Source organism: Lingula anatina, chromosome 2 (assembly GCF_051362555.1).
Source record: "Lingula anatina isolate TDL-2025a chromosome 2, LinAna3.0, whole genome shotgun sequence".
In the NCBI taxonomy this organism is placed as follows: Eukaryota; Metazoa; Brachiopoda; class Lingulata; order Lingulida; family Lingulidae; genus Lingula; species Lingula anatina.
Window position 1 is genome coordinate 4054603 of NC_141768.1, and position 21933 is coordinate 4076535.

General features: G+C 35.3%; 1 protein-coding gene across 13 annotated transcripts in view; it reads right to left on the reverse strand.

The window, feature by feature from the left end:
* LOC106180800 (unconventional myosin-XV-like) overlaps window positions 1-21933 on the reverse strand; it is a 60759-nt gene that overhangs the window by 14549 nt on the left and 24277 nt on the right. For 11 of the 13 annotated variants that reach the window (XR_015333162.1, XR_015333161.1, XM_087006448.1 and 8 more), the window contains 35 exons: window positions 21815-21909; window positions 19844-19907; window positions 19447-19556; window positions 18961-19035; window positions 16729-16929; window positions 16541-16604; window positions 15991-16104; window positions 15534-15695; window positions 15321-15434; window positions 15017-15075; window positions 14566-14701; window positions 14177-14404; window positions 13652-13777; window positions 13342-13419; window positions 12887-13041; window positions 11808-11978; window positions 11394-11517; window positions 10950-11125; window positions 9912-9996; window positions 9344-9418; window positions 8026-8094; window positions 7295-7376; window positions 6893-7026; window positions 6399-6497; window positions 5993-6067; window positions 5591-5751; window positions 5089-5258; window positions 4678-4753; window positions 4202-4408; window positions 2822-3989; window positions 2413-2644; window positions 2016-2221; window positions 964-1761; window positions 382-637; window positions 25-161 (listed from right to left, as the gene is read on the reverse strand). Coding sequence is in view for 11 of the 13 variants with exons in the window: in XM_013564933.3 (XP_013420387.2) it covers window positions 25-161; window positions 382-637; window positions 964-1761; window positions 2016-2221; window positions 2413-2644; window positions 2822-3989; window positions 4202-4408; window positions 4678-4753; window positions 5089-5258; window positions 5591-5751; window positions 5993-6067; window positions 6399-6497; window positions 6893-7026; window positions 7295-7376; window positions 8026-8094; window positions 9344-9418; window positions 9912-9996; window positions 10950-11125; window positions 11394-11517; window positions 11808-11978; window positions 12887-13041; window positions 13342-13419; window positions 13652-13777; window positions 14177-14404; window positions 14566-14701; window positions 15017-15075; window positions 15321-15434; window positions 15534-15695; window positions 15991-16104; window positions 16541-16604; window positions 16729-16929; window positions 18961-19035; window positions 19447-19556; window positions 19844-19907; window positions 21815-21909 (6282 nt within the window). In the remaining 2 variants the exon portion in view is untranslated. The remainder of the gene's footprint in view (window positions 1-24; window positions 162-381; window positions 638-963; window positions 1762-2015; window positions 2222-2412; window positions 2645-2821; window positions 3990-4201; window positions 4409-4677; window positions 4754-5088; window positions 5259-5590; window positions 5752-5992; window positions 6068-6398; window positions 6498-6892; window positions 7027-7294; window positions 7377-8025; window positions 8095-9343; window positions 9419-9911; window positions 9997-10949; window positions 11126-11393; window positions 11518-11807; window positions 11979-12886; window positions 13042-13341; window positions 13420-13651; window positions 13778-14176; window positions 14405-14565; window positions 14702-15016; window positions 15076-15320; window positions 15435-15533; window positions 15696-15990; window positions 16105-16540; window positions 16605-16728; window positions 16930-18960; window positions 19036-19446; window positions 19557-19843; window positions 19908-21814; window positions 21910-21933) is intronic. The other 2 variants (XM_087006441.1, XM_087006444.1) reach the window with 2 other exon arrangements.

Sequence of the window (21933 nt, forward strand, 5' to 3'; positions counted from 1 at the left end):
GGTCATGTAATCCAGATTTCTTACCTCCTTCCTAACATGGAGTTGCCATGGTACCCTGGTGTAGCAGTAAAATGGGTTCTTTATTTGTTCAAACAGAACTGTGTTGATTTCTTCCAGCTCGCGATCAGTAACCAAATGGACATCCAAGGCAGGACTGGGGGCTGCAATGACAAAAGTGAGTATTTATATATAACTTACATTGTAGTTAAGTAGCAGTTAAGTGTCGTGCAGCCAAGGGTATATATGCTTATTTGAACTTGCCACAATATTTAATATATACTACCAGTAAGTTAAAAAGATGCATGTGTTTTCTAAGCACTGTTTTTCAGATATGGCCAACCTATAGCAAAAAATTTCTATTTTCTAGATTTCCACACTCACCATCTTTGACTTTGGGTGTTGGTGTTAGTGTTACGGGGGGTGCCACTGGGGGTGGGGGTGGCTGAGCCTTGGGTGCTGGTGGCGGGGGTGGTGCTTGGGTCAGGGAAGGGGTCTGGACACTGACCCCGGCATCAACTTTGTCCACCCCTCTGGGGACAAACTGTTTTTCCAGCAACTTGATCTTTTCTTCCATAGAGGACACCCTGGACCTCAGCTTAGGGGTGTCCTTGGAGGATTTGGGGGTCTCTGTTGGTTCCTGATCAAAGATGAAGGATCTTGTGTCTTAATTTTGAATTCCCATTGAAATGGTAGTAACCTTGTTTAACTGTAAATTAGTTATTTCTTTGTCTTCCTATCATATGTATTTTGGGGATAAATACCTGAATACCTTTTAACTTGAGAATTTGTCATGACTTTAACAGGTTCCTTTATTGTCAAAAATTAGATATTTTGTTAAAAATTACTACATTATTTGAAAACATACCCTAAAGATATTGATAGAAGTCAATGCTTGAATTAAAATTTTATTAATTCTTAATGCTTTATTCCTTTTTTACATTTGTTGAGGAGGTGATCACCAACCTTTGGCCCTTTTGGCTTTGATTCATCCTTCTCCTTATTCATTGACTTAATCACTGCCATAGCATGCGCATGTGCATCTGCTCTAGATCTGGCCTGTTTTAAAGAACTAGACTTGTGCTCTTCTATCCATAGTCTACCAATCTTTTTCTCTTCTTTCTGTGATTCCATCCTTGGAGGTGGCCATCGTACTCGCCCAATGCGAACTGTTTTAGCTCTCCCATCTGTTGGTTCGTCACTCACTGTACTGGTGTATGTTGTTACGTTTTCTCTTTCTACATCCCATCCTGACTGCACTGGCGGTGACTGTGGCTCCACCACTGGTGGTGTTGAAGGTGCTGCTGGTGGTGCTAGTGGTGGTGACTGCAGTGCAGGTGGTGGTGGTGGTGGTGGTGGCGGTGGTATCACTAAGGGCTGAATGGAAGATGTAGATGCCACAGGAACATGCCGCTGGCGCATACGTGGTGACCCAGGTACAGCTGGAGGTGGTGCTGCACCATCACCATCATCCTCTTCTTCCTGTATTGAATCTCTTGGAATCTGCTGGACATCCTCAGAAAACTTCACTCCTCGTGAGGCAGCACCAGCAGGTGTACGCCCTGTGATGCTAACTTGTGTCTTGGGCGGCCCTGGTGCAGGTCGCTTTTTCTCAAACTGTGCCCTGACCCCTCGGACTCCTGGCCCTAGTCCCTGGGCAGATGTGCTGGGCTGTGGCTCCAAGTTAAATGGTGCAGGTGCTGGTGGTGGCGCTGCACCCAGGTGTAAGCCAGTTGGCTGCCCTGTGGTGCCCGAACCCTGCGACTAAATGAAAAGAAATATTTATTTAATTGAATTTTCATGGAAAGAAAAGTAAATTTAAAAAGAAACAGTTGAACAAGATGATATTTGACCATAATCAATAACATATTATTAAAACTCCAATCAATGGGCATACAGTCTTTTAGTCTGGCAAAGTTGTTACAACTATCAAGCAATCAAACAAAGCAATGGGTTTAAAGGCAGGAGAAAAAAGCTGATAATAGAAAAAAAATTTTAAAAAGGTTAGGATTCACCACCTGCAGCTGCCGTAACTGCTGCTTCAGCATTTCCTGCTGCACACTTTGTGAGAGAAGCTGGTTTTGTAGGTAGGTTTGCTGAAGAGAGGCTTGGAGAGTGGCTTGTTGCTGCTGCTGTGCTGCCATCTGTTGTAATGCGACCTGCTGTTGTTGCTGCTGCTGCTGTGCTAACTGCTGCAGTAGAAGTTGCTGTGTTGGGTCTACTCCTAACAATGAAAAAAAAATTAAACGTTTGTGTAATTGGATTTGAATGCCAATGTGACAATAAATGCTTATTCTTAAACATCATGCTATATTTGATTATACAACTCAGCCACTAAATTTGAAATAAATAGAAAATGTTACCATTCAAAAACTCTTAATTTCATCCCAAACACCACAGATAATCATAACCAACCTAAGCCAAGTCCTGCGTTAAGATTTCCTGCTAAGCCTGGATTTAAGCCGATGCCTGCACCATAACCAAGTCCTGGGTTTAGGCTGAGGCCAGGGTTTAGGCCAAGGCCAGGGTTCAGGCCAGCTGCTCCCAGACCTAGGCCAGGATTGAGGCCTAACCCAGGGTTGATACCACCAAGACCATAGCCTGGTGCCATGCCAACATTGCCTATTCCACCTGGGGCCACCTGGGGCTGAAAAATATTAAAAATTTCATGTCAACACTAAGGTAAGAACAACTCTTTTGACATTGTATTATAAAATATTTTGAACACTGCAAGCGTAACTCAACCAACATCAGATACCCAAATAAACATCTTAGAAAATGAAACATTATTTTCAATTTTAGAATAAAATGTCTACTTTCCAACCTGAGTCTGTACATCGCCAAGGCCATCTCCTCCACCTTTCAGTGCCCTCTCCAGTGTCCGCGGGTTACTCAGGGCATCCACATCACCCAAAGCCTCCTCAAACATGTTATCCAGCCAGCAGTCCAATTCAGTAGATGGGCTGATAGGCCCATTGTTGCTGGTGGCTCCCCCTTTTATTACCCTAGCCACTGACTGAACATCACTGAGGTTATCAATACTGGAGCTTTCTAGTACTTTATCAAACACACGGTCCAGCCAGCGGTCCATGTCATCTGTTGGTACAGTAACCTGGGTGCCAGCGCCTTCAGAGATATCAGACATGGCCGAGCTAAAGCGTGGGTGTTTCAGAATGAGTTCTGTCATTGTGGGGTCGAGGCCGCGGGTTTGTGCGACCTGCCTGGCACGTTTCATGTATCTAGAATTCAATTTACTGGAGGACAGGCCCATGTCGTTATTGTTCTCCTCCTCCCCATTTACTCCATGTCCATTTGGAATATGTCCGTTCCCATTGGGCAGGCCATTGGGGAGACCATTTGGTAAGCCATTTGGTATAGGAGGGGGTGGAGGTGGTGCTTTACCATGTGGAGGTACAGGGGGTGGGGGAGGAGGGGGAGGGGGTGGGGGTCTCGTTGGAGAGCGAGGAGGAGATGGTGTTGTGGTCTCTTTCTGTGAAGGTCTTCTCACGACCTTTGATCCCACCAAGTACCTCTGATTCAGTCTTGATGCAGCTAGTGGCACATCATCAGGGGCAGAGTCTGGCTCATCCCGTGGTGGACTCCTCTCCATATCTGGAGGTGGTGTGTGCACTTGGGCATTTGTGTAGCGTCTATTCAGAGCACTAGTAGCAGCTAAACTGGGCTCGTTTGCTCTGACTTGTGTAGGTCTCCTATTCAAAACACTTGTTCTGGACAGGCCGATTTCCTTTTCAGCTGGCATTGCTGTTTTGGTGGAGTGCTCTCTGCGTGGAGGAAGAACAGGAGGTTGCTCTGGTATCTCCACTTCCAATGGTTCCTCACGAATAGGACTTGGAGGACGTGGTCGTCGCACTTGTGGAGGTGGAGGCGGAGGTGTGGGCTCTGGGGGTGGAGGTGGAAGGTTCTGGGGTATAGGTTCTGTCAGCTCCTCAACTTCTATGTCTATTCTTCTGTCATAGTCTGTATTGTGAGGCCTGCAAATGAAGAGAATAGTAAAAAGAAAAAGTATTCTAGTCTACATACCAATTTTTATTTGACAATTAAGTAAAGTAAAAATATCAATTCAGCTGAGATTTTGTGGAAAATATAACACAGACTTCATTCATCCCAGCTAGCAAATATTTTGAAATAGCCAACATTCAAAATAACAGTTTTTCTTAACAACAACATATCAAAGATTACTAACGTTCCAGCAAACACTGCTTTTCTCGCTGGTGACACTGCTTTGGATCGATCAGTGGACACCAAGAAGAAAGACTTGCACACTGGGAAGGCTGGTGGAATCTCCATCTCACTGACTATGTCCAGTACATAGTCGTGCCCAGCCAACTCGTACTGCTCATTCTCATCTTGTAATATTAATGTCCAGCCATGGTTCCCATCTGTTATGTGTCTAGAATAAATTTGAGGCAAAATCAGTCAAAAATATCAATCAAAATTATTAAGCTTAAAAACCTATTGTAATATTTTAAAATCCTAAAAATCTTTAAGTTGGCATATGAAAATTAAACACATCTAATAATTTTTATTATTTATCCAGCTCAAAAAGTTTTATATTAGTTGCTCATATTACCAGTTATAATTGCTTTAAAACATGCCAAAGGATATATTTCAAAATCTCGTTCTTATTGCAATAAATATTTAGAAATATTTTCAACTTACCTCCCAGATCTGAGTAGGCTGCAGACAAATTCTTCAGATGTGGTCCATGAGTCTACATGCCCTATCATGTATTGTCCTAGTAAATGGAGGAAGATATGAATTATGGCACAAAAGTCCAATTTCACAAAACAACTAGCATGGATCAAAATCTTTACACATGTATTTTCAGATTCCCCTAGAAAATTCCATTACCTAAGTTTTTTATCACAAGATTATATCTTGTATCTCTTTAAAAATGGGTTTTTTACAAAACCAAAAAGCAACAAACCATCTTTTATCATTCACTCATTCTGGGATGAGGATGGGATTGCATTGTTTTCTTGTTTCCAACTATTTGTCAGATCTTATCCAATGTATGTATTTTTAAAGTTTACAATTCTCTTCTACATCCAGTGTAATGAAGAAACTGACCATCAGCAAACTTGACCTCCAGGGCCATATTGGTTTTCTTCTTGGTGGCCTTCCACTCCAGCATGCAGGGTGGGTAGTACCTGCAGACCAGGGGCTCAATATCAATACACTGGAGCAGTTTGGACTGACAGAATGCCTTGTAACCATTGTAAGCATTGTCAGACACATACCTGTGATTACAAAAAAAGATATATTAAAACTAGTGGCAGATATTGTGGCTGTCTTCAGGGTCTCCCAGAAAACCATCAGGTTTTCAAGTTTACATTGACAGGTATTTCTGTCAGAAGACTGTCAAAAATGGAGGATGGATCAACAGAGATCAGCTGGGAGACTGTAAGAAAATATCTCTGGAACGGCCTCTGAAAACTATATTCTATGTCCATCATCATGTCTCAGTAAAAGCGTTATGTGATGCCATATCCTGATGAAGGCTGCATACACAGTAATTACTGCTTTATTAGTTAAAGTGGAATACCTAGTTGGCAATCCACACGACACTTACTTGAGTAAGTACTTAGACAAATTGGGACTTGGAGGAAAACAACTCAGACAGTTGGCCATGAGCAGCCAGCCTCTTTCTGAATTTGCATGGCTTGGGTTCCTCCATGTTTGATTGCAGAGCTGACTGTATATCTCGTCTCGAAGTTGCAGATTTATCAGGCCCTGAATTTAAGACAGGATTTACTCCATTTGAATAAGATTGGTTAGATATAGGAGATTCTAATTAACATCCAAATGGCCTAGGAGTCATATTTGTCATTAAGGCATTACTTCGACAAAAAGTTTCCACAAACAATTTATAACAGAGTTCCATTGGCACATGAATACGTACAGTATGTGACATGATAAAAAAGTATGAAACAGGACTGTCTTTATTAAGTTATAAAAAGGTAAAACAGCTCACCTTCTGGACAATATAATCAGCAAGAACACACTCTCTTCTTTCTGACAGATTGACATCATTCATAAATCTCAAGATCTGAAAAAAAATTTTTTTTTCTATTCTGCAAATGAATATTCAAATTTTCACATATTGATGTCTGAATACATGCTGTAAACTTAAAGTTTTATATTTGTCTTTATGTTGCAATTTTGTTATTAGTTTTAATTCTTAGCCAATCAAAAACTCAAATCCAGAAATCTGCCAAACTCCAACTGTAAATGATTTAATTTTGATAACTACATTAGAAGAACATGTAAGAGATGAAAGGCACTGAAAGACCATAAGAAATTTCCTACTTTCTTAATCATACATTTAATTTCCTCAGTGGGTTAAAATAAGTCATTATGATGTTTATTTTGAGGTATACCAGTTTGAAAATTGCCATGGAATCCTTGATGTCCACATCAGATGACTTGGGAAGAAATGGTGATTTGATGGGTTCTTTCCTCATGCCCCATCCATAGTCCTGCAATATGGAATAATTTCTTATCAGTTCATTTCTTCAAATGTCTTTTTACTCCTCACCAAACAGTTGAGCATTGCTTCAGAGATTATAACGAAGAATATTAGGCCAATATATCATATTGCATACATTTGTTACTTTTATACTCACTAAACAGTACCTATTCTTATGTTTAAAAATGCTACAACTAATGATGTATTTAATATAATTTGCAAAAATTGTCTGACAGCGATTTTTCATGTTTCCAATGCTAAGTTATTCGCATCAAAACATTTATTGCACACATGCACATTAGTGCCCTCCTGTACTGCGGCACATGTACACACCTGTACACATAATAAACAAAATGACACACCTGGCACATACTCTGTTAAGATATCAGACCTTCACTACTTTACCTTAAAGTAAGCCTTGGTATACTTGGTGAAGACAAAGGAATTGATGTCATCAGGAAGTGAAAACTGGAAGTTCATTGGCTCCACATGCCCCACTACTTTGATCAGGTTCCTGTCAGTATGCAGTGGTTGCCATCCTATTCAAGATATAGAGCAAATATCACTGACATGTTTAAATAATGCTCATCAAATAACATCTCATAAAAATAGGCATTCTGATAACTTTCTGTACAGAACCAACAATGGCTCATCAGCAGGTGGGACAACAAAGAAAATTTAACAGGTTAAGTTAATTGTCAATCTCAAGTATTGAAGACCTTGTTAGATTTCATTACAAGTTCATTTAATACAGGTCTGGATATAATTCACATATCTTAAGTACAAAGAAAGAAGAGGTATTCTCACCATCTAACTTGCTAAAGATGAAGGCCAGCTCTGGTGGGATTTCCAGATGGGCCACTCCTGCCACTGCTCGGGCAGAACGTTCCTGAAACACGTCATCCAATATAAGACACTTTGGACACATTGACTGAATAATGATGCTTGTGTCGACTTAAATCTAACATCCCTTTTCTTACAAACCTCATCTGTTTACTATGGTAATTTCTCACTAAACCTTTACAAAATTTATAACCATATATTTCATAAAACATATTTTCTTTTGCCCATAAAATGGATACAGACTTTCTTAATTTTATAATGATTTCATGTCAGAATTATTTTTTAGATTTACAATGGGAAATCTTGAACTTGTTAAATGTCTGGATAACATGAGGTCTTAAAAATTGTGTAATTACTGCAATAATCTAACAAAATAACTTGTTTCCATAAGAAAAATTAAACTTGAAAATAGTGTACTGAATTTCATATGCTGTATTTAATAATAAATAGATTTTTATGGCACAAGTATATGCAAGTAATTCTGACCTTTTTACCTATTCTTTGTTATACAATTTCTTTATGTATTTTTAAGTATTATTTAAAAGGTGCACAAAAACTTATAATAATTCCATATTCATATTATTTCATATTCTAAGTTTTATTTCTTATCGCATCAGAAGTTTGCTAAATATCATGTATTTATATCCGATTCAACTCTTCCTGTGAATTGGTAGATTTACTGTTCATTGACATACTTCTTCCTCCTCAAGTTGTCCCTGCTGCCGCCTAATGGGATCAGATGCTGACGGATAACTAGTAATCTTCTGAAGAGACAGTAATGTAATAACTCTTCTTGGCACAACTGAATGGGCTTTTTCATTTATGACAAGTTTACTTATAGTCCTTCACCGTACAAATGTATTTTCACAAAAGGGGATGGTTGCCTAGGTCTTATGCAGCAGTATGGTATTGTTTTCAGTTCTTGTTAGTCTCTCCCTACAACCCAACATGCAGTGTTCTCCACACTCAAAAGCAATGCAGGACATGCTGCATATCTGTGATGCCATCAGCTTGAACTTCTTAACTGTATATATTAATTTTGCTTTTGCGAAGTGTTACTTTGTAATGTTTGTGTGAGGCTTTTGAGTATTTAGCAATTTTGCCTGATCATGCACCCTAGCTAATTCCAGTTACTAAAGCAATGTTATCCAATGCAAAAATAAAACTAAAACAGGAAAATCAACCCTTGACTGATATAAATGTAATATATACAGTTCTTCAATCTTTCATGCAACATAATCTAAAATATCATTATCTCACATCAAAAATTTAGATGTCCCAATGTCTAGATTAATAAATGTTGCTACAGTGTAGAATTATTAGATCCATGCATTCTATATACCAAAACTCTTATGGCAGTAAGTCACTAAATTCCAACAAAGCTGTTTGTTTCCCCAAGCAATACTTTGTTTGCCATACTGAAGAATAATTTCAATTAGTTGGGTTCTTGTCAGAAAATATGTTTTATTTAATAATTAATGAAAATAAATTTGAAAAAAAAAGATAATCCTGTAAATTAGGTGTTTGAATTATGTGAGTAAATACCATAGTGTTACAATATCTACTTTATGTCAATGTTACTTAATATCTCTGTCGCTATCAAATCACACACAGGAAATAAATAATCTAAACTGTGCAAAAACTGATACAAAAGAATGAAATAAAAGACACAAACTATAAAGAAATCTAGAAGCATGCATTGTGCTTTGATAAATCAAAACTATGATTAACCTTTATCTTGTTTCAAATCTTGGCACTAATAATGTGCATAAGGAAATATTTCTTACTTACGGAGTTATTTAAAGAATTATAATCACTGATGAAAACATTGTCAACAAATCAAAAAAAAAATATCTTAATAAATTGGCAGTGCCTTGCACAATTATATATGAATTAAAAATGCTCTTCTAATTAAAACTACATTTACATTACCAAGACTTAAAACATAAATCATACTGTTGAAGGTACTATCAATAAATAAAAACATTGGGTGTAAGCCATCAAAACTTCTACCTTTTCAATCTTTTCCTTTGCCATTTTGATTTTCCGTTGCTCTTCTTGCTTCTTATGTTTATGGTCTGCAAGCATCTGAAATACAAAATATCATCTGTGCCATAATTACTGAGAAAAAAAAACTGAAAATATATATTGTGGAATTTTGTAATCTATGATATTTTTGTGGCATGATAATAAGTCAGGTTCCACATTTTTCTAGAAAACACAACCACTGGCGGAGCCTACTAAAAACAAGAATCAAAATCCTTATGTCAAGCATTTGCTTTAAATACAGTGGATTAAATAGATCCAATGCCAAAATATTGCAAGAGAAAATCTGTCTCATTTAACATTCAGTTACAGTTCTCAATCTGTCCTAGAACATAATGTTTTCTCTTTTAAAGAAACATATTCTTAATCTGTTCTAGAACATTTTGAAGGAATTCCCAAAAATAGTTCTCGATCTGTTATATTCATCACAGAACAACATTAGAACTGTAAAAAAATACACCAAATGTTCTAGAATAGATTGAGAACCGTTAGTGAACATTAAATGAGACAAATTTTCACAGGGGATATCACTCACGGCCAGGTATCTTTTCCTCTGCAGTCTCATGCGATACTGCGCCTGTGCCTTTATTATGCCCTTTCGCAGGATACGGTATCGCGTTCTGCAAAGACAACAAATTTTGCTTTCAATTTCAAATAACTGCAATATCTACAAGTTATTCTTTATAAACTAAAAAAAGAAAATGCAATAATCTAAACTCTGCACACGTTCAATTCCAAGAATTTAAGGTGCATCTGACCTACTTACACATTAGATGGCAATTTTGTTCAAATAGCACTGTAAGTGATACCATGTTCACCCAATTATTCTGCCTTGTGGATGAAAAAAATAATATGACCTTAAACTTCAGAAATAGAGATTAAGGTACTTCCATCTGATCAGATTACTAAAGTAAAGCCTAGCCCCTTATGTTACCTATGTACAGCACATTCCAAATTATACACCACATACAAGATATACATGCAACAATGATTCCATTCTTGATATTTGTAAAGATGCAGGGTATACAATATCAGGTTAGAGATAAATATTGTTGTTTTTCATGCAATGAATCACTATAAAATATCATGGCCAGTGAAGGTAAACCTACCTAAAACGTGACTGACCTAAACAATTAATTTGTTAAACTTTTATTCTGATAGTCTCATATTCATCTTATAACATAAAATGACCAAAATTTTCCTGAAAAATTAAACTCCCAACTTCTTCATAACGTTTGAAAAAAGTTTAATAACAATATCAATAGTATACCAAGCTATAATGTTCCTTAATACACTGCTGTCCATTATATATGAATTAATGATTCGGAAAAGAAAAACATAATTTTCATATTATAAAAATATCAAGCACAGACTCCATTTCCTCTGCAAATGCTAACTCAATGGCTACAAAGAGTAGTTTGTGCTTTTAAAAATAGCAAATTGGCATTTCTTTTATCATGGAGTTAACCGAAAAAAAAGCTTGCCACACTTTTCAATTAGTTGAGAGGCACTAAAGTAAAGTGAGACCAAAACACATCATTAAAAATATAACCAAAATTCCCAGCATGCATACCTGTTCATCCATGCACGGAGGTGCGCCTGCAGTCTGACTGCAGCCACACGCATTTTCATGTACCTTCTCCGACATAAGTAACCACGCACATATCGCTGGAGTTTCAGCACAGAGGCAGCAAGTTTCTCATGGCGCAGTGCCTCCATATGCTGACTGAAGGACTCCCGCATAAAAACCTGTTGAATATAAAAGAAAATTACTGACCTGCACTAAGAAAAAATTCACACTCTTAAATCTATGAATTGAACAGATTTTGTTATACTGGTTAAAAAAAATTAACACACAAACTCATCCTGGCCATTTTAGAAAATGGTAAGATACAATTTTAATTTGCCATAAATTTTCTTCCATGCATGATGTATAAATATATGTGATACCTTCATCCAACCAAGATGTTTTCTGTGACAAAAATGTGTGAATATACTGGTACGAAGCTGTCTTTACCTTGGAAAGTCCTAGCTGATATTTTTCTCCTTCCATAGCTCTGGTCTCCAACAATATCATCTCACACTTTCCTCTGTGGTCCACGTTGACTGGGATCTTCCTGTGATCTATTAGACACCAGTACCTACACGTGTATCAAGTTATTATTATTATATCAGAGTGCCTGCATAGTACTACACCCACCCTCTCATACACACATCTATTCCCTATCTGTAAGTGATTATTGCTAAAAGCTCACTGTACGTACATTTGTGTTTCCAACAAGTGCCTAATTTTTTTAAAAAACTAAATAAAAATTTTCAGCTGAATTGATAAAAGGAAATGACCATCCCAAATCTATGACCTTAAAAACTATCATGACAAAATATGAAAACTGTGAAATGAAAGTGAGAGTCTTTATTTAAATAAATTTACCTTTCATAGAACATGGAGAAGCGCATGCGTGCAGGATAACCCAGCTTGCGAATGCGAATGGTCTCCAGCATGCCCGTGTACCTCAGCTGGGACAGTACCACCGGGATGTCAAACTGCATGGCAGCCTTGGTATTGTTTGGTTTGATGCAACGTATGAAGAATGGATTGCACCTGGTTTAAATATAACATATAGAGGTTGTTGTGCCACAAACAAGTGTATAGGACTATTGTTAAATATAGCTCTGGAAAAAAGTGAAAAAAGTATATAATATATATGACTACTTTTCTGAATAAAATAAAAAGTGAAACATATATGTTGAATCTGGTACAGCTTCATGTGATGCTGATCTAAAAAATAATTTTAAATAAAATCATCTTTATACACCTATATAGTCATCTTTCTAATAGTCTAGCTAACTTAATGAACTTTAATAAGAACAAGGTTACACAAAAAAGCACACTTTTGTCCATATTTCCGTGTTGCTTTATTCATGACCTTACTGTGTTTGTTGAAAACAACATTTAAACAACAATACTCAGAAAAACATGCCTCACATGCTGTAGTGTAGTCAGCCTTTTAAGTGAAATAATTTATAGTGAATGAATGCATAAAATACTTAATGGCAAAAAAGCTGAAATGCAATCTGTAACACATGCATTTAAGTGAAAAAAATTGAGAATGACACAGTTGTCAAATTCTAAGAAATTTTGTGAATGAAAAACACCAAAATATACACTCTGTCATTATCATGAATCATGCATCATACATGCTGAAAACACCACAGTGACTTTTATTACCTGTTTGAACTGCTGCTCATAACAAAGAAGTTTTGAGACAGCTCTATAAGTCAACAAATTCCATGAAATTAAAGACATAAGACAAAAAATTCCAATACACTAATTGTCTTCAGACATCTGAATGACTGATATTGAAAAGGCAGAGTATGCATTACATTTGCCTTATAGAAATAGCATCACTAATTCACAATCATTGATTCCAACTTTACAAGGTATAACTCCGATATTATATAATATGATGCTGTATGTGTGTTGAGGAAAGTTTTTATTGATCAACTTACTTGGACATCTTGTCAATGAGGTTTGTCAGGGATTCATGGAAGCTGGCTGCCACAGTGGGGGTTCTGGGCTTCATGGCAATGTAGCGGCCATTGTGCTGGTTGACTTGCTTGGAAATAAACTTGTCTCTTAACTGCTTGAACATTTCTGAAATCAACTGATTAGAAGAAAAGAAATCATGATAAGGCATTTCCAAAGAACTGCAAGGGACATAATCTAACTGTTGATGTTAATATTCTGTGGATAATATATTGTTTTCATTATTTTATGTCATCATTTTGGAGTTGATTACATAAATGGAATATAAAATAGCAAAAGAGGTAAAATGGAGACTTGATCTTTTTTGCCATGAATATAATTTCTTTTGTTTGGAGTTTGTAATGCTACAGGCAAGTTCAGATATTTTGCTTTACAAATATGCATTTCCAAGCCTGTTTTTCTAGCATTATTGACCCACCTCCATTTTGCTGGTAGTCAACAATGTGACTGCATCATTTCTAAGTGTGTCCTTGTTCTTCTCCAAAAAGTTCCGCACCTGTATTAAACCATAACAACAAATTTAAGAAAACATTTTCTTTCATAAACTACAAATCTAGCAACTAAAAATAAGACATTCAGTATCAAAAATATTTTGTTTCCTATAAGTACATATTGTACATACATATGACAGGAACAAATACAAAAAAAATCACAACTTGGTTAAAAACACTTTGAATCAGAGGACAGGCACAAGCCTCTTCACTGTGCTTTCATAACTGTATACATACATCATATGTGACTTTGCCAGCAAAGTGTCGTATAGAGAACACAGGGCTGGAAAGCCTTGGCTTGGAGTACAGCTCATTGTCTGCATGAGTGTAGTGGCATTTCTCAAGAAAAGACTGATCTGTTCCCTGGTAAACAGAAACAAAATATATATTAGATATATATCTTAAAATCATGAATGGATTTTGCCTTTTTTTTTCTTTTTTTTTTTTTTGCCACTTGAAATGGATAAACCTTGCTTTTCTCAGAGTGAATAGTTCTAAAGTGATAATCTATTTATGGTTTTGAAAATTTATACAACGGTCACCATGCATTGTGTATATTAGATAACCAAGCTATGAAAATTAACTAATATATCATCATAATAATTTTTCCCATCCATGAAATCTGCTTACGACAATAAAAGCATAACATGATCATGAAAAAAAATAAAATAAAATTTATAATTACAAATTTTTTAATTCTTTTTTCCAACAAGTTCAAGTAACCCATTCTCTAACATAATTTGGCTGTCAACTTTTACACACCTTTGGGAAATGGCTCTCGTCATCCAGAAGATGCAGGATTCCAATGGGTTTCCTGGCAATCATGTCAATGGCAGGCTGGTTATCTGTGAAGGTAATGCTCTCCCACTGTATTCTCTCCTTGGCATATTCCTGCTGCTCCAGTTTGAAGATATGCTGGTTGAAATAGTACTGGAGAGTCTCATTGGCATAGTTAATGCAAAGCTGCTCAAAACCATTCACCTTGAAATCCTATAAAGTTGAAAAATCATTATTTGGTTTAGTTTGGCAATGAAGGCTAAATCCCTGTGTTAGCTGACTACAAGAAAAATTATTTGATTCAGCTTTCTTTCTAACTTAAGTTCAAGTTCTTGTTAAGTCTACTCTGGGGCCTAAAACAAAGAAATAAGTACCTCAAAACCAAAGATGTCCAGTATTGCAATAGAAGTGTGCTTCTTTCCCTTCCCTTGTTTCTTGTGGACAGTATGGTTGATTCTGTCCACCAGCCAGGTGAAGAGGGCAGAGTACAGAGCCTTAGCAATGCCATCTCTGAAACAAGCACAATCTTCATTAGTCTACAAAACCACACTGACCTTTACTGAAAAATTCATGTCACTAAAAGTTACACTTTAAACTGATAAGTATAAATGACAAAATTTTAAGTGCAGAAAATCAAATATTGTACAAAAAATTTCTAAAAAAAGACCATGAATTAAAAATTTTAAATAAAACTGCAAATATAATTCTAAGAATTTCTCAACTGTATTTAATCTTTACCGTGACCAAGACTTTCAAGAATGTTGTCATATTGGTCCCTATAAATGCATGTAGTAAACATATACAATAAATTATATAAAGCTATACCTTGCATCCAATGCTTGGTCAATGTTAAATGGTGTAAGTAATCTCTCCTGTCGTGCAGTCTGAAATTAAAGCATCAAATATAGCTTTAAAATACACAAGAGCAATATTTTTCTATAATAATTCATAATAAGCAGCTTTCAAGGAAAACAACATTGTCTTTAGGGTCAAGAGAAACTTAATTTTGGGCATTTTCTAATAAGTCCCTTACTGTATCAATAAAAAAATGTTTCTCACTTTTTCAATTTAATCTACAGGTCAAAGGTGGATCAAGGCCAAGCCACTGTCTGCTATAAGGTCAACTTACCGTGACCTTCATGGTGAGTGCTTCCTTGAGCCATGTTGGAGACAGCTGCAGGAGATGAGACACCCACTTGACCTCCGCGTCACTGCCAATGTCCACAGTGTCCTGGTCATTTACCTGGGTGAAAATAATGTGAAAATCAAAGACTTATCTTATTATTTATGACATTTTTAATTTTGAAAACATGACCAACACTTAAAAACTAATTCCACCAACCTGTTTCTTTTCAAAGTAGACATTTCCCAAGTGTAAAACTGATGCCAGGATTTTGATGATGCTATCCTGCTCCTGCTTGGTGAAGCCTAGCACTTCAAAGGCTTGTAACAGACTCTTAAAATCCTCATAATCATTTTTTCCATCAATGACACAGCTCCCTCCCTACAAATATTAATATTCATATGATAATAAATGGCATATGTTTACATATCTGAAAACTAAATTTGCTAAATTATATTTTAGTATAATAAACTATAATATAATGTATTCAATAAAATACAATATAAATAAAATATAATAAAATACCTTTGAAATATATTCTATACAAAATGAAGCAACTATATAATATTCTGATGATATTGTATGTTCTTAATCATAAAAAGGATTATTTAAAAAAAACATAAACCAAAACACAACATTTCCTAAAAACTAGATACATGTGCTGAGATTATATTACCTGGTTTAAGTAAAAGTATTTGTTGGCTTTCTGCAGCCCATATTTCTCTCTGTCACCACTTGGTAGTCCTGCCAACAGCTCATAGAACACATGGTAGTTACGCTCATTTTCAGCCTAAAATTTGAAAACATTCTTATTTGCACAGAACTTCAATTAAAATTAAATACTTAAAATTTTATATTTTCTCATTTTATCAGAAAAATTTTTTAGTTTTAGACTATAACTATTATATCCTGCACTAATCATTTTAATTGTTTTATTCACCTCAGCTTTTATTTATAAAATTACTATTAATTCTGATAATTTTATATGTAAACAGCACTGAGACAGTAGTGCAGTGCAGTTTTTAAGAAATAAATATAATAATTATTATTATTATTATTATTATTATTATTATTATTATTATTATTATTATTATTATTATTATTATAATGAAAATGAAGAGCCACTGCTAATTAATCTAACTTTTGACATTAATTCAGACCTTACACTCATTCACAAGTTTTAGATGTGAAGTTTGGTGATGGACTGAAAATAAAGTAAGACTTACCTGAGTAACAATTCTTGATTTTTCTAAGAGATATTCTGATGTTCTGGCACCATTAATTTTTCCACTGTATAGAAAAAAAAAACAAGAAGCTGTTTGATTGGCAATTCTAGCAATGGTCTGTTCTCCTGAATGAAAATTTCATTAAATTTAAACTATGTTCATTAGAGAAACTAAGTCTTATCACTTACACACTGAAATAAACCTCCACGTATTTTCCAAATCTGCTAGAGTTGTCATTGCGTATCGTCTTGGCATTGCCAAATGCTTCAAGAATGGGTGTGGCTTCCAGTATCTGCTCTGTGATAAGGTTATTGCCTGACCTATTCACAGCAGCCAGGTACTGCATCAACAGTTTAAAACTTTCTGTCTTCCCTGCTCCAGATTCACCACTGTAATAATACATGTCAAATATTAATTTACTTGAACAATATACAGGATTTTCATAGTCATAATTTACTTTAAAAAACTTTCTTTGAAGAACTTTGGTCCTAAGGCCTGCTACATCCAGAGGTATGTGACATCCATAAAAGTAATCAAAGTACTTAATTCTCCTTTTTCTTTAAAAAAAGCTTTACCTTAATTCTTTTCTATATTAATCAATATATCTATACTATGTATTTGAACATTCGTTCTTTATGTGATCACTTTAAAGTTTTCAAAGTTAGTTCATCAAAATTTCATCAAAAAAGCATTTTCAGGTCAAGTTTGAAAGTGAACCTTAAACTGGGTGGATGACCTACACACCCTATCAGGCATGTTTACATGTTTTCTGTCTAACAACTGCAGAATGTCTGAAGATAAATAGACAGGTAGAAATAAGAATGCAAACAAAAACGGGTAAATAAAACCGCACGCACTTTGTGCTAATTGGAGAGCTGTTTACATTAAATCTACATGTAGCTGTTACAAGAAAGTTTCAAATGCAAAGCATAGTGATCATTTTTCATATAAGAATTTAATTTGCAATCCAGCTTGCACCTGTATTTATCACATCTTTATCTGTGTAAGGGGATTCATGTTGCCATTAACCAAAAAAATCTATGCATTAAATTTATTCACACTTTAGCAACCTACTGCTATTGTACAGCTCTGACACAAAATAACCCAAAAAACCACAGATCACAAATAAGACATCAAGCTTAGGCTGTTTTCTTTATTAAAAACAACATCATACTAAAGATGACAATACACAGCCCAAAAGGTAAGCTTGCTGAAATATAGGATCAATTTTGAAACATGAGCTCTGAAACTTTTTGCCTCGTCTCACTGTCTCGCAGATGACTTTGATGGAAAAGAATTGCCTGGGATCCTTTATAAAAAATGCCATCATGAAACGACACTTTGAGCATCAGGTGGGTCTTAACTATTGATACTCTACAGTAAGAGAACACAGATAGACACGGCCCTGTGCCTTGCACCACTTTGAACTGAACCATTATCATACACAAGCTTGACAAAGTTTATGATTCTTTAACAATGTGCTTCTGCCCACTGAACTGAATGTGGAGACTTATTCATTCTCAGTCCCAAGTTGCTACATATCAACTGTCTTCAAAAACAGAGTGCTTGTCAGTGAATTTATTCTCATGTTAAAAACAATGTGGCTGTTAATTCATCGGTCAAACTACAATAACTATAAAGAGAATAATATTTTCTGGGTTTTTTATGCATAATTTTTAGACTGAGAAATTGACAATACTATATATGGATACATTGAGGATGCAAAATCCATCTCAACAAAATGTCATCTCACCTCTTAGGGTTGAAGGCCAATTACACAAGACTACACACAAACATATCCCTCTATAAAACTTCCCAACATAATAACTTTTAATTCTATGTGCAGCCCACGTTGCCCAATGTGCACTCTATTATTATTTCAGAACCAGAGCGTTCAAGCAAAACACAATGCTATTCACTGGATCAGGCCTATAACAAAGTAAATTGCTCAAGCTTGACCAGGTAAAAATCCAGAGTGCTTTTTAAACCCCTTAAAATGGATGTTTCTGGGTTAATTATGCATTCATCATGACTCAGCCAGCCTACACAATTCCAGATACAGATCAACATCTGGAAATTTAGATCACTAAATTGCTTTAGTTCCTTTAAAACTTTTGATTTACACACATAATGCTAACTTCCCTTCCCCACCCACCATTTTCTACCAATACAGCCCAACTGATATCTGTCAAACTTTAATGTCTCTCCTATATTAGAAGTCAGCTAGTCTGTTAATAACAACAACTATATATGGCTTATTATTATAAAAACTTGTAAGTCTTGGGAACCCTGTCACTGGCAGAATACACATTATTACTATTATTATAAAATAGCAATTTTGAAGAATGCATTATTATTATTATTATTATTGGCTGTATTACATGTTGATAATAGAGTAAAATATTTTTAGACATTCTTACCTGATAACTACCACCTGATTCTGCTCATCCTTGATCATCTTGCTGTAGCATGCACTTCCAATGGCAAACAAATGTCTGAAACAGAGAGAGCACCCTGTAGAGTTAGGCAACACTGGCAGTGACACTCTTCGTCTGGGCAATTTATAAACGAACATTCTAATCCTGTTTCAGTGAGAAAAAATACTCAGTTCTGGCAAAGAAAAGAAAAAACTTACTCCAAACAATTATTTCAATGAATTCATAGATCTTTACAAGCACACTTGTGCCCACACAAAAATTACAATCTAGTAAATTTATATATTGTATTATAAATAACAGAAATTACTAATATTGTTTAAACAATTCTGTTCATCACAACAAGTTATTCTTATTACCAAAACAAGTTTTAACCTAATTTAGTGAAAACAATCATTGTAAGTCCTTCAAAACAAGTCTTAGAAATAAAAAATAGCTAATTAAAGAATATTCTTAAAGACTACTACTTACGGAGGCAGAGTTCCCATGACTTGTCCTTCATACTGTTTAACTTTGTCCAGACCATACATATCAAACATCTTGTATGGGTTCACAGCAACCAGTATACTGCCCACATAGGTCTGCAGATTAATGCAAAATATGTTATGGTGAATTTTCATTTATGTTGAATGGGTACATCTTAAGCATTATTCTATATATTTTAATGACTTATTTTTATGATTTCCTAGTTATGATTATATATTTCAAGTGACCATCTTTCATGTATCAGTGAATGTAAAATCAAATCAATGTCATATGGCTCTAATAATATTCATTTACTTCTTTTTTCTTATATAATTTTGGGCAGTTGATACACTGGGAAATCTACTGTTACCTATTTGAAGAATTCAACTACTAAACAACTTACATATATCTGTTCCCTCTCATATCTGATCTTCAAGTTCCACAGTAATGATCCCTCATTCAGGTCACTAAAATTAAAATTAAAATATTGAATTTAAATCTACTATTCAATTAAAATCTATGACAACTAATAAGACATTATAAAATGAGTTATCATTTCATGCTAAGCCCTGCACTACTCAATACAATTAAAAATTCCTTTTGAACATGTAATGGTAATGGTAGTTTATCAGTCAAACTAATGATTACATACATGTAATAGTAATTTGCAAACTGCCTATTCTCTCAAGTACAATTAATCAATCTTAACCAACAAAAAGATTAATAAGCACACATTCTAAGTAAATATATGGAACTGCACCAAAACTGTAGCTCACTCAGGAGTCAGCTCCCCTTAATGCATAAATTGGCCGATACCAATTTGACCAGTAGGAAAACATTTTTGTGTTGTATGTTAACTTAACCTTTTTGTGAGCATATGCCTGACTTTATCTGTTTCAAATATATTTTAATTACAATTTTTTGCACCTTCTGTTGATTCTGTTATTTATTTATCTTTCTTGCAACAAAGAATGTCACAGATGTTTTAGTCAATAATGTATAACCATTCAGCAGAAGTTTTCAGTTACTTCCTCTTAACTACTGTATAGAAGAACTATAATCAACCAGTGGGAACGAAAAAGGAAGTAAAAACACTCTTAGCGTACTTGGTAAACATGATCATTTGCATTTGATTAGCTTTATTGTTTACAAGTATTGCATTAGCTTCTGACCCTAGGGCACGAATATCACATCTATAGATATCAGAAAATACACACAATGGCACTTAAGGATTTTCAGTAACTTTTTCCTTTTAGATAAAAAGCCACTTATCAGGTGAATTTTTTCTTCAAGAGTTCTTTTGATTACAGCATATTTCAATCTATTATGAAGATTTATAAAATTTTCACAAGGTATATTTCAACATCAAGACAATGAAGGTGAGTGAAATAACTGGCTTGCTGTATCTTAATTGGAAAGTTAGGCTTCATTCACATGCAATGTCTATTTTCTAAATTCTATTTTCTATTTGCGGTATGTCTTATGATCACTATCTGTGCCCTGAATATCCCGCGGCGTAATTACTGGCAGCGCGAGCCAGTTACTATAAGTTACTATAAGTAACTGGCTCGCGCTGCCAGTAATTACGCCGCAGGATATTCAGGGCACAGACCGTGATCATAAGATAGCGCGAATAGAAAATAGAATTTAGAAAATAGACATTGCATGTGAACGAAGCCTTACAGCCAAAAATTAGTAGCCATAGTATGTGACAAAAATATACAACTCCAGGAGTACTATTATATTGTCCCCACGATTCTCAAAACAAAAAAGCTCCACCCTAAAACTATGTATTGAGCATACTGGAGCAACCTATGGTTTCCACATCATTTTCCTACTGCTATAGTTCCTCAATACATCAATATCTGAAATGTTGCTCACATTTTAATGGGCCAAAGGAATTATATTTTAGAATAGTAACCAAATCTGCTGACAAAAGAAAACTGTGAATAACAACTGGTAAGAAGAAAGGAAACAAAAAATAAATAAATAAATAAATAACATAAATCAGGGGCGGATCCAGAGATATTTTCTGACAGTCTTCCAAATTATCTTTGTTGATCCATCTTCCATTTTTGACCGTCTTCCGACAGAAAACATTAGATGGCTGACAATGTAAACTTGAAAATCTGACCGTCTTCCAGAAGACCCAGAAGACGGCCTAAATCCGCCCCTGTAAATCCAGTTAAACCTGAATCTAGTGAATATGTATTAATTACGACTGGTCCAATAATGGTCACTACAAATTGTTAAAAGTTTACTGCCTAATATATAAGATAGAAATTAACCTTCTGGAGAGAGAATACTTCTGTCAAATGTGTTATATGAAATACAAAGCCAGATACCCATCTGTAAGAGGTATCAGTAGACTTACTTTAATGTAATCATATCATCTACCCCCTCCTCCCCCAGTTCTTCTCTTGGTTCAACGGCAGCCATTGTGGTCCCTGACACTTGAAACACCTCCTCCTATCAATAGAAAAAATTTTATCA